Here is a 13,044-nt window from a genome sequence, read left to right as displayed (position 1 = left end):
AATTTTATTTTATGTCATCAAATTGAAGGACGGTGCAGATGCAAAATTGTTAAGATTTTTTTAGCACTTGGAACTTCACATTTTAAGTAACAGGAGTTCCAACTACATGCATGTTTTTTTAGGTGTACCCTGAGGTAAGCATTTATTTGGAGCTTCACAAGATAGAATTTATGACAATTCAGCACATTTGGAATGTTCCCATTCTTCAGCCTATGTGACATTTTCAGGGAAAAAAAATACATGAGTTTCAGTCAATATTATGAGTCAGTGATTTCCCTGAGTTCTACTGAGGGTAAGACAGTAAGCCCATACACAGTCCACTAAATATTAATGATAGAACAGATACATTATAATTATTTTTACTTATATTTACCTTTACATTTCTAACTGAACTAAGAGGGAAAAAAATCTTTTTTTCAACAACCCTATACATAGAACATAAAAATATACCAATATGGTGTTACAATGAAACAGAGAAACAATGTTTAATTTCTTCATATTAAGCAAAACATCAGATACTTTAAGCAACAAAGAACTAGTCTTTGTTGCTTAAAGGTATGTAAATGGGTATTTGCCTACGAAATATGTTTGAAAACGAGATGTATCATACAGCATATGCGTGCACTAATTTGATCAGCACATATTAATTATAAACAAGATAAACAATAAAATTTAATAAAACAGTAGAAATATGTTTAAATTTTTTTAAAACTTGAATAGATAATAATCAAAAATAATTGCTACACAGTTTTATAAAATTAATTTTATAGGTTAGAAGATGAAAATATATATTTTCTTTTATCAGCTTACTTTGTAATCAACTCCAGCAATGATTTTATCAATCAACATAAAACTCTGGCACCAAAAATCTTCATTATGGTAGACAAGAGCATCACATTTTAGTAAAGTTTCACAGACTAACCTACAAATGAAAGAATTACTGATTTTTTCAAGATATTTTAGAAATCTAAAATTTATACATTAATTAAAACAAAAGGATAGGAGTTATATAGTTTAAATAATTGAAATGTTCAATAAAATCTAAAAAGAAAGAGAAAAAAAGGAACACACCATGAAGGGGGGAAATCCTCAAGAATTACAAATTAAATTTTAATTATAAATGGGCTTGGGATAAATGAGCATTTCAAAGACGCATTCATTACATAAAAATTAACATTTGTTGCCCATTCATTATATAAAAATATACAGCAGTATATTCTGGCAGAACACTCATTTTAAAGAGAACTGAATCAAAAATATAATAAAAGTGATTAATAAAATGAAGCTTAAGTATAAAATAAAATTTTATTACCTTATTTATAAAATTTAAAAAATATTAATAATCCTCCTAAAGCTATATTTGCATAATTGTTCACTCATAGAAATACCAAATAATTCTTACAAACACAGAATAAAATCCTGACTTATTGTGATTAGAACCTCCCCAATCTGGATTTAAAAATGTCTTTATTTTTGCAGACATTTTGCAGCTAAATGAAAGAAAGAAATCTATTTAATGATATTTTTAAATAAATTCAGGTATTTTATATTTATTTAGCAGCATACATAAGCAAAAAATATGTGCATTAAATTTCGTGATGGTATGTCATCATACTGCTAGAATTAATTTCAGGATTATGCCAGAGAAATTTCCTGAAATTTGGAAGTATTATTTACTAATAATAAATAAATTTAGAGGGAAGAAGCAACATTAAATGATACAAATAACATAAAGATATTTACTTAAAAATTTAATTAGAATAATCAAAGATATTTTAGCAAATATATATTAAATGGTTAGCCTAGATGACTGTTTACTATTTTTTTATTTTGTTGCTAAATGGCAAATATGGCATTTATTAAAAAAAAAAAGTTTAAAAGATTTTGCAGTAAAATCCTAGTATAGGGTAAGGCCTTGGCACGACAAGACCAAAATGACCCGTTACTGCTCATCATAATGTCGCCAAATCCTGTGTGACCATACGTTAAAAAGAAAAGAAAAAAAAGTTTAAAAGATTTTGCGGTAAAATCCTAGTGTACTCTAAGGCGTTGGCACGATTTTGAAAATTGTCGTCAACACCGTTTACAGCCAATAATGTCAGCCAATAATAATGTCGCCAAATTCCGTGTGTACCGTACATAGAGGTTAGAATAGAATACATGGAGGTTATTCTAACCAAAGAATATCTATGTAAAGAAGGAAAGGTTTCATAGACGTAATGCTATTGCCCTGTTAGAAAGTTGAGGAAAAATTTGGCGACGGAGCCTGGCGGCCAGAACTTCCCTTTTCGCGATGTGTACAGGACATTGAGGAACTCATGTTAAGAAGAAACATTCTTTGACAAAATATTTCTTCTTTAATTTTTCGCAATAATTTTTTAAACATGGATTTTTGTAGAGTTTCCTCCTCCCAAACCCAAAATAACTAATCCATTAATTAATTTACTTGCGCGAAAAAATATTTTCTTTTCCTTTAAAATTTAAAGAAATTTTAAATGACATTCATTTTATAAACTCTTGATAACGTGACTTTCGAATTTTGACACCGGCTTCGAGTTTTGGCAACAAATATTTCCCAGCATGCACATTCTTTGGCTGTTTCCCCCTATGTTGGAATGGAGTCACTCCTGTTGCAGAGTAGTTTTCCTTCTTGGCAATACATATTCTTTGATTCTAACCTCCATAGTACCATATACTAGGATTAAACCGATTTTGTTTTAAACGAAAATAAGTATTTTGTTTAGTTCAACATGCACTGCGAATCTCTCAATTCTCGATGGTTACTGGAAACCAAAAGTTGCTGGAAACTTGCTTTGCTTTTCTAAAAGACAATCTATAATTGGAGCTGCGAAAATTGGCTCGATGCCAGCTGCCCGAATGACGCGATACACAATTCGCCAAGAAAGTGATCGCTTACGTCGGCGTAAAACTCCCTTTTTTGGGGGGATCGCCGGATGAAATTCATTGACTTATCCCGATTTTGGCTAAAATAATTAAATTCCCTGACTTTTCCCTGAACTTTTTGATCAATTTTTGAATTCCCTGATTTTTTCCGGTTTTCCAGGTAGTGTCAAACTTATGAAGCTTCTGAGCTACTGTGCCATTTTTAAATCTTACTGTGAGCTACCAACCAAAAGAACTACAAATGTTTTTAAAAATCTTACATTTGTTTATTGCCTATAAGCTTACATTTCTAGTAAATATGAAATCAATTAAACTGTATATAACAAAAAGAAAATGAAATTGAAATATGCATAAGAAAGAAATAGAAGTGTAGTTATTTAAAAATAACAAATGTAATGACAGATCTTTTTTACCAGACTTTAACCATTTGAGTCCCAGGGATATTGAAAAAACACTGTCAAAGAATCCCAAACACCGCAACTGCGCTTTCTCTAAGTTAGTACGAAAAGACCCAAGCAGCGTGATAGCACTTGTTTTATTTTATGTCAAGAAATACCAAGTGGCGCAATAGCGCTTTGTTTATTTTATATCGATGAATCCTAATCGGATCAATAGCGCTTCTTGTATTTGTTAGGTAACGCGATTCTCGGCTTTTTCTCATCGCTTAGTCACATTTGTTGCAGTTTGCAAAGCAATCGGATGTATTCTTGTGTAAGCGTTTCTCATTTTCTCCACAATGTTCAAAATGTACTGAGTTTTCTCAACGTAAAATCTCAACAGCGCGATTGCACTGCTTGGGACTCAAACGGTTAATGAGAAGGATGGAACTCTTTTGGTCTAGCTGTCCAAGTGTTCATCAGTGAGTCTGTTTCTGTACTTATTCTTAAATTTCATACTGGAAAAAGAAATCTCACACAGATATGTAGAGCTGAATACTGCCTTCACTTTGAGACAAACCTGGACCAAATTGGGTATTTTTCTTTAGGAACAAGAGGCCAAATATTTTCAGAGCTTGAAGAAAGCAATTTTACAGATATATCACCTTGAAAATCGATCAGTTCCAACTCCACTGCAGCATTAGTTTCTTGAAAATCAAAATGCTCCACAACACAAATACAGAACTCTTTTGCATTAATCTGTATAAAAGGCGATTTAACAAACAATTGAAATCTTTTTGAAATCTACACACACATTTGTCCTTTACTTGGGTAAAGAAGTAATAGGTTTTCCGTTTTGAATTAAAGTGATAAGTTTTTTGCTTTTTGATTGAACAAGCTATAGTTAGAACAGACCTAGCTTGGCACCAATGCTTAAATCAAACTATTCAAGTTAGCAAATGTCTAATATACACATGACAAACATAACATGCATAACTTTATGCTTATACAATCAACTATGAGATGAGGCTGACAATGGCAGTTGTGCAGAATAAATAAGCAGTTATCATCAGCGTCAGTTCAGTAAAGGAATCAAGGTTAGCCAACCGAGGTGTTAACGTGATCTACCAAAAATGTCCCTGCGAGCTACTATCGACAGTTTGGCAATCACTGATTTAGAATCTAACTTGCATAATCAAAGAACAGAAATATGTTAAGTGAAAGAAAGTAGAAATTGGCATTTAGAATATTTAGGATTCACTTTGAAAAGTGTCTTATAATATAGCAAATAAAAAAGAAAACTAGTTTAAGTGTAGTATGCTAGTTTATTAGATTTGTCTAAACAGCAGATTTGAAGAAATTTTCTGATTGTCACAATTGAAGGTAATCTACACTATGATTTATTAATTCATTCTCAATACAATTAATTTTATTCAACATATCAAAAATCAAGATAAAAGCATCAATGCAATCTCTGATATTCAATACACTCAACAGATAGTTGCCACTTATTCTGCTCATTATAAAAATTACACTGCAGTATAAGTTACACTAGCAGATGAAAAGGATGTATCACTAATTACAAGATAAATAATCACCACTGGATTTTTAACTAAGTTATGCAAAAGTGGCTAATAAATATTTGAAAGAGTCAACACATGTTCAGCAAGATAATGGGCAGACTAGTCAGACTTGGTAGAACCATTTTAAGGACAGCAAACACAATATGCTGGTTGGGTTAACAGATGGGCATCTATCAATATTTATGAACAATGAGAACATTTGTGAAAGTACTCTATTGAAAAAGGACAGATATTCATCAATTTGTGAGCTGTCGATTAAATTAAATATTAATACAGCAAGATATCACAATTCATTAAAAAAAACCTAGAAATGCTTTACATTTTTGTAAAATGTGTGTCACATTTACTGAGCGAAGAATACTACAAGCTCTCTCATATTCAATGGTGTCAGTGATTTCTTCAATGAATAAGAAAAAGAGTCTAAGTTATTGAATAGAATACTGTTCTGATAAGTCCTGGATTGGTTATTATGGTTCTGAATCAAAGCAGCAACAGAATGTATGAAAAGACAGTGACTCATTGCCTCATAAGAAATTTTAGATTTCAGAGAAGGTAATATGGATCTCTCTCTCTCTTTTTTTTTTTTTTTTTTTGATATTTTACAGAACAATATTGCAACACTGAGTTCCAGAGAAAGAAAATGTAAATGGAGACTATTAAACTAATATTTAATAAACAGCCATTCACACAATCATAGAGGAAAAACAAGAGAGAGAGAAAAAGATCTGAATTGCTTCATGAGAATGATTTTCACTTCAAGACAATGTAAACCATATGCAATATACGACAGGCTATGGAAACTGAAAAGCTTGAAAGCAGCCTCTAGACCTTAATCCTAACAGTTTAGATCACTCAGCCTATGATTTCGGAGTTTTTCCAATACTTCAGAAACAGTCATGAGGAAGAAAGTTTAGCATGGACCACGAAACAAAACACATTACTAGCAGTGACTAAATGACTAAGACTGCTGAATACTGGTTGTTTGATGCCTATTCGAACTGAATGGGCTGGCTGCATGGTTAGCTTTCATAGTTTTCCCCCTGTGTAATGTGAATACGAGCCAGTTTGCACCAGAAAGCCCTCTACAAAGGTATCCCTTCCCTTAGGTAGATAACTCTCGTGTGCTTTACTATATTCAAACAACCCAATCTAGACTGGAAACCAGAAGATGATTTATAATATATTTTTGAGAAGCTCATCAGTTGAAATAATTGGGAAAAAAAAGCCCATTATTATTATTTTTTAAATTTTATTACTCTCCTTAATAACTTATATTCTGTGAACTTATCAGAATGGTCCTTGTAGATAACCAAAAATTATAATGCAAATATTATTGATAATCATAGTGACAGAACATATTTTTTCAAACTTCATATTAACAAAATAAATTATCATGCAATTAAAATGCTGTTATTGAATTCTTAACTAACATATTTAAGAATATAAATTATCCATACAAAATAACATTTGTTAATTTTATGAACAAAATCGTTTTTCAATCCCTTACCTTTGTGGAACAAAATTATTTGTGACTCCAAACTCCAGTAAAGAAAATAATATACGTGCTTTTTGTTGATTACTTGTTGAGCTGATTAATTTAACATAATGACTTAAGGCAGGAGGTAATTCTTCCTGTAAAATAATCATATCACATATAGCAGACTTTATAAAAAAAATTCTTCTACCTCATTTTGATCTTGTATGGAGATATTAGAAGATAAAAGTTTACAGATGGTTTAACAACATATTATCTGCTCAGTAATCCAATAATCTCTTTAAAGGATATTAAATACAAGGGGGAAAATCACTTTCAAGTACAATTAAAAGACTGGCCTTACTCCAAAAATACTTATTAATATTCATCTTACAATAAAATAAATAAAGTAATATAAAATATCAAGCTAATGAAACAGCTGAATAAATCAGGATTCTACTTATAAATAATGTAAAATATAAAATTTAATGGAATTTAAAATATTAGAGTCTTTTTCAATTAAGGAAGACCATTAATAAGTTCATAAGTCTGATTTAGTCAACTACTGCAATTTTCGTATTAAAATTTTTAGTGAAATTCTGATTCATAAGAATTTATAGTAACTCACTTATGATACTTTATACTTATAAAATAATACATTTTTAGATCCACACTGCAAACAAACTACAAATTAACAACTGAAACAAAACTATAAAATATAAATATTTACAATACAAACAATGATTTTGGATATCTATAATAATAAGTAGTAAATAATTTTTCTGAAAAAATTAAAAACCAAGAAAATTATTTAATCCAATAGAACTTATTCTTAAAATAAAAAGATGACAGACAAATGGTTCTGCATTTACACACTTTCTCTTGATTGAAAATAATTAAAATTCTTTTTGACAATTTACTTCTTACACTCTTTAAATAGCATATGTTTAAAAATGTTTATTTGAAATTAATTTATAAAAACATAATTGGTACCTCTATGTTATAAAGGCTATCATGAAAGAAAATTGTTTCCTCCTGTTTAATCATTAAAATTGATCTCTGACTGAAAACCAATCTTATTTAATACCTTGCACAGACACTTTTTTTTTTTTTTCAAGCAAGTCATTTTATGTATTATAAATAATCAGAAGGACGATGGATTACAAATTAATGTTTGATGATGTTAAAACTGACACTTATACTCAAGATATAAAAAGATTATAAGATTGATTAATCTTCCACAAGCAGGGTGATCGTGAAACTTGGCGAGTTTTTATTTGGCATAATTTTGATTTGGTATTTGTTTTTGGCTGTATGTTTTCTTATGGCAAACATAGAACTTTATTTCTGTGATTGTAATGAGTGCGAGTTTAGTGAAGCCAGAAGAGTTTTTAAAATTTAATTTTGAAATATTGTGTTTATTTTTAAAAGTTTTACTATTTATATTTAATATTTGCAGGAGGTTAAGCTGTTGTTGGTGGGAGAATGTTGGATTTCAGATGATGTGTAGTTTTATAATTTATGAATGTTTTCATTTAATTTAGTTAATGTTTTTTGGGTCAGTTAATTATTTTTTTTTAGCTTTGTTTCTTGCATGTGGCAACCGAGATGTGGAAAGTTTAAAGTGCTGAACAAAAATGGTTTAATATGTTGAACTTCACAATGATAGTAACTTGTATATTTTAGTGAGTTTATGATGCACCCATTATTGGTGAATTTGAACATATTTACTAGCTGACAATTTTTTGATGCAAGTGAAGAGACATTTGGTATGTATTATTTTGGTATTTTTGTATTAATGTATTTTTGTAATTTTTAGTTTCCTGTTTGTGACTTGAATGTTTTGTAGTTTATTTTAAATTAATGTTTTAGTTTGTAGTAGTTTATGCTTGTGTTGTATTTAGCGTTATTTTTGTTTGGAGATGTTAGATTTTACATCGACGTTTCTGTTTGCAATCAGCAATTGCGAAATGAAACAGCGATGTGAAGTTTGACATCGCAAACGAAAAGAGTTTGGCACCAACTTACCCCAATTATGGAAGATTAGCCATAAAATAGCAGAATAAGAAGTAATGATGTGGCTCAGTGTCATCTTGAAAAAGAGCATCAAAGTAGAATTTATATGGTGACAGTACAAAAGGAAAATTATTTTTCAGCCATATTAACAGGAACTGCAGATACATCTTTTTGCTAAAGATATGGCAAGATGTGCTCAAGATGCAATTAGTGAACAAAAAAATGTAGTCAAGAAATTTTTTTTAATGGATTACAAAATTTGCGCCTTCTTGTGTGCCTCTTTTGTGCTAAGCAATAAAGTTTTTTTTTTTTTTTGGTTTGTTATTGTTAATCAGAAAGTTTCTGGTTAACAGTAGGCTATTAATGGTTTTGATGTGGCAAAAAATATATTGATTTCCATTTATTCACCATACTGGTCATCCTTAACTTCATGAAATTTAAAAATCAACTTTATATACAATGCTTCAATTAATGTTTCTAAGTGATATACTATATTGTGCTACTTATGTTTTACAGAAACCAAATGTGTTCACAGCAGCAACATTTATGTGTTAAAATAAATCAGAGCTGACACTTTAATACTTTATATTTTTAAGTGTGTCTTTGCAAAGTATGTCTGTAAATGTTTTTATATGTAAATTAATAATAAAATCAGAAACATAATTACCTCTGAAAATGAGGAGAACATATTTTTTAAACTTTCTTGATATCTTTTTTGTATTTTTGTTTGATCTTCAGCCGTATGAATAATAAATCCATGAAAAGCAACTGCTAATTCACCTTCAAACTGAAATATATATTACAAAATATACAGTAAAGATCTTATCTAAGAAACATAATTGACATAATAATAACACTGAGAAACAAAACTAATAGTGGTCTTTAATCTTTGGATTATGGTAACTTGGCGATTTGTTGGTGAAAATTTGGGGACCAACCCTGCTACAGCAACCTGCTAGTTTTTGTTTGGACGCCATTTTGTTTTCCCAAAGTAAAGGCATTTTTTTTTTTTTTTTACTCAACATTTTTTTCCAACAATCTACTAGCCAAATTACGCTTATGCTAGAACTTTTATGGAACAAAAGTGATTAATCATGATGAAGATTAGGTGTGAAATTCGGAGAAAGTGCAAAATAGCCCACTGCTTGCCGCGTTTTTAAGAATTGCACATACACATTATCATCCATGTACACGTCGACCTATTTTCACTTAAAAAAAACATCCCAGAATTGCACAAAAATGGAATTGCGCACACTCTTGACTTTATCCATGTACACTGCTAAAGTCCTAGCTAATAACCTTTATCACCTTATAATGACAAGGAACTTGATTTAAATTATATCGAGATGAAATACTACACTTAGTAAGGAATTATAAGCCAAATAAAATAAAAACATCTGCCCTGAAGATAAGGCTAGTGCTGACAGATCAACTTCCAATCCGCAGCATGAAATTGATAAACAGATTTCGGATTTCAAAACATACTTTCGCTTTGTAGATACAAATTACATATTAGTAAATATATATCGGAAATTCTATTTGACATAATCGAACATTCAAGCTTACTTTTATGAAATTGCTCTAACAGTCTGCAAAAAATAATAAGCCGGATCCAATTCGAAGATTAAGGGACAATACAATATGTAACATTAACTGAATTAGATAATTTTAGCTTAGCTTATACCTCCGTTACACATTACACGTGCATGCGCACAAACATATTCGCAGCAGTAAAGGTCTTACGCGCACTCGTAAACGCCTGTGCACACGCGTGAATGCGACGCATGCGCAGAAAGTTTGTAGCTTTGAGGTCCGGATTATAGATCATTCCGGATTATGGGTGTCCGAATTAACGACTTTTGACTGTAATTGTTAAAGTGTCATAGCAAGTTAAAAATTTAGTACTATTTATATAATGAAAAAATATTGCAAACATTTTTCTAGAATGGCTTGTTCTCAACCTTTTTTAATCTATGCACTCCTTTCATTACTGCTCAAAGATCATTTCCACCGGCCTTTTTTCTAAAACTTGAAAAATACATACATAAATTTAGATTTATATTATTTTCTGATGTGTTTCAGTCAGTTTTTATATTCATAAATTAAAATTAAATACTTAACAGCTAATTAAAAGGTTGACTACATTCAATCCCTCTGAAAGTATTAAATTAACCCCAAGTTAAAAACCTGTGTTCTAGAATGTCATATTTCTCTTTTTTAGAATTAATTTATCTCTTGAGAAAACAATTTAAACACAAATGGAGAAATTCAAACTTTTTGCTACTATCGAAATATATAATTAATAACATATGTTAATAGTATGTTTATGTGATAAGAATGAATACATTATTTGATATCACTTTTTAATAAGATATATTTATAAGAATAATCAAACATTTAAGAGGACTGTTACTAACTGTTTGGCTCTTTTTAAGTATAAATATTTTTATGAAATACTAAATTGTATATTATGGAAACATGGAGGTTTAAGAGGAACAATAACTTACATTAAAAAAAATCTAATACTGTACACTAAAAGTGACATACAATGTTAAAATACCAGTTTACTGTGTACATAATTCTGAACTGATCAAACAGTTAATTATGATTTTGTACAAATTTTATCTGAAATATCAAGTTTTGTGCAGTTTACATTTTGTTAACTATACTTGGCAGAAATTATATGACATAATAGTATTTTATGATTATCTGATATTCTCAGTTTCAACTTTTGATAGAACTGCCATTTTTCTGCCATACTTTCAAGTATACATGCAAGAATAGCCAACCTATACATGCCATCTACATGCTTAAATAACTGTAGATTTTTATACAACTGTCATTTTTAACAGGTAAAAAACAGGCTTTTAACAGGTCTGGTAATAAAAAATGTGAATCTAAACCATATAGGTTTTTCGGTTAGTCTATATTTTAGGTTACTCCTTCGATTATCACCAAGTTGTTGTTTCATTTATGATGACCTGAGTAGTTGAATATTATTGAAACCCTATTATGATGTGATTATGGTGAATTTGACTGATGGGAAAATATTTTTAAGGGCTTATTTATGTGTTGAATGTTGGTTAGGAAGTACATTACTTATTTTGTGCTTTACACCAGAAAATGCCTGGTAGTACGATTAACCTGAAGTTTTTGTACACTTTAGAACAACTGGGAAAGAAAACATTAATTGACTGGTGTGTAAATGAAGATTTAAATGGCTTTTCACCTCTCAGTAAATTACGCCGCGAGATTTAAGGATTTGGAAACCGGAGCTCATATTAACAATATGGATGGTATGTGGGTGTAATATAAAGGAATTGTCGAAAGAAATGCCATCGACAGTCCGGCAGAACAGAGAATATTTTTCATTTTTACTTTTGTGAATTTGTATGGTGACAGCGGTATACAGATTCTAGTTTAGATAATTGTAAATAGTTTTTGGATGCTTTTAAGGAATTCTATGTATCTCACACACCAAAGAAGCCAAAATTTTTAAATAGGTAAGTTGATATTTCCTTTTTATGTTGTGTAGATTACATAAAATGTATTTTCATTCTTATGTTATTTTCTTTAAAATGCAGTTTTAAATTATATATTATTTTGTTTTAATTATGTTTTGGATGTTATTTTACTAGGAAGGGCATTGGATGTAAACAGAAATTGCACCAAAAAACTGCCAATTTTCACCAGGGGGTACCCTGAAATATATTTTTACCTAGTTTTTCTTATAAGATGTTTCTTTTTATTGCTGCTTATGAGGTAGAGAAAGCCAAACAAATGTTTTTCGCCAAAGTTTTGGGGATTTTTTATGGGGAAGTACCACCACAACTTTTCACATAATTTAACAAGGAGACTAGGAAAGTAAAGAAACAGAGTTGTGCCTGAGGTATTTCTTCATATATTGAATCAACAAAATTATTAATGTGCATATTTAGACATTAATGTACACTTGCAAATTAAAATAATGTGTAAAAAATATTTCACATTTTACCAACAGGAAAAAGAAAATTTAACTCGAACAAAGCTGTAATAATAATAAAAGAAACATACATTATGCAATAGCTTCCTATGAAAATAAGAATACACTAGATCCATAAAATACAGCTTTCACTTCGCACCAATATCGGTAAAATCCTAGTATACGGTGCAGCCTTGGCGCGATTTTGAAAATTATCGCCAACACCAAAAATAACCCAAAGAACGTCTATATATATCTATATATATATAATGATAGTATACTATACACTATATACTATGTATAGCTATAATACATTGTTTGAATACCCGTTTACTACTCATCGTATATGTCCCGATTTTACTGTTCATCATAAAAGCCGCCAAAAGTAGCCAAATCCCGTGTGCACTGGATACTAGGATTAAACCTCATAAAGTATTAAAATTTTATTTCTGAATGATTTTAAAATAATATAAATTAAATATAATATTTAAGTTAATAATTACTAGAACTTCTTCCACAAAACGATCCACTTTGCCCTCTGCAGACATTACTACGGTTTCCATTTTTAAATTGAGTTTCTTTACCTAATACGTGGTTACACTTATTTCCCAGAAATATAATAAAGGTGGAAAAACTCTTAATTGATATTTTTATCTAGTGACTTTACCCGATAAACAAACATGCCAGATTTATGCTAAACATTTCTTTATTGCCAGATTAACAAACTAA

The 13,044-nt window shown here is 30.0% G+C and overlaps 1 protein-coding gene across 3 annotated transcripts in view; it reads right to left on the bottom strand.

Moving 5' to 3' along the window:
- MED23 (mediator complex subunit 23) overlaps nt 1-13,016 on the bottom strand; it is a 117,187-nt gene extending 104,171 nt beyond the window's left edge. For all 3 annotated transcript variants that reach the window (XR_015041768.1, XM_085819207.1, XM_085819208.1), the window contains exons 1-4: nt 12,819-13,016; nt 9,022-9,141; nt 6,372-6,496; nt 811-922 (exon numbers count right to left, since the gene is read on the bottom strand). Coding sequence is in view for 2 of the 3 variants with exons in the window: in XM_085819207.1 (XP_085675333.1) it covers nt 811-922; nt 6,372-6,496; nt 9,022-9,141; nt 12,819-12,878 (417 nt within the window). In the remaining variant the exon portion in view is untranslated. The remainder of the gene's footprint in view (nt 1-810; nt 923-6,371; nt 6,497-9,021; nt 9,142-12,818) is intronic.
- Nucleotides 13,017-13,044: the final 28 nt, after the last annotated feature.

Source organism: Stegodyphus dumicola, chromosome 6, assembly GCF_044657685.1.
Source record: "Stegodyphus dumicola isolate Sdum_Otavi_A_Nest chromosome 6, ASM4465768v1".
NCBI classification, from domain to species: Eukaryota; Metazoa; Arthropoda; class Arachnida; order Araneae; family Eresidae; genus Stegodyphus; species Stegodyphus dumicola.
The sequence above is the reverse complement of the archived record's forward strand: the minus strand, read 5'-3'. Positions and strand labels throughout refer to the sequence as shown.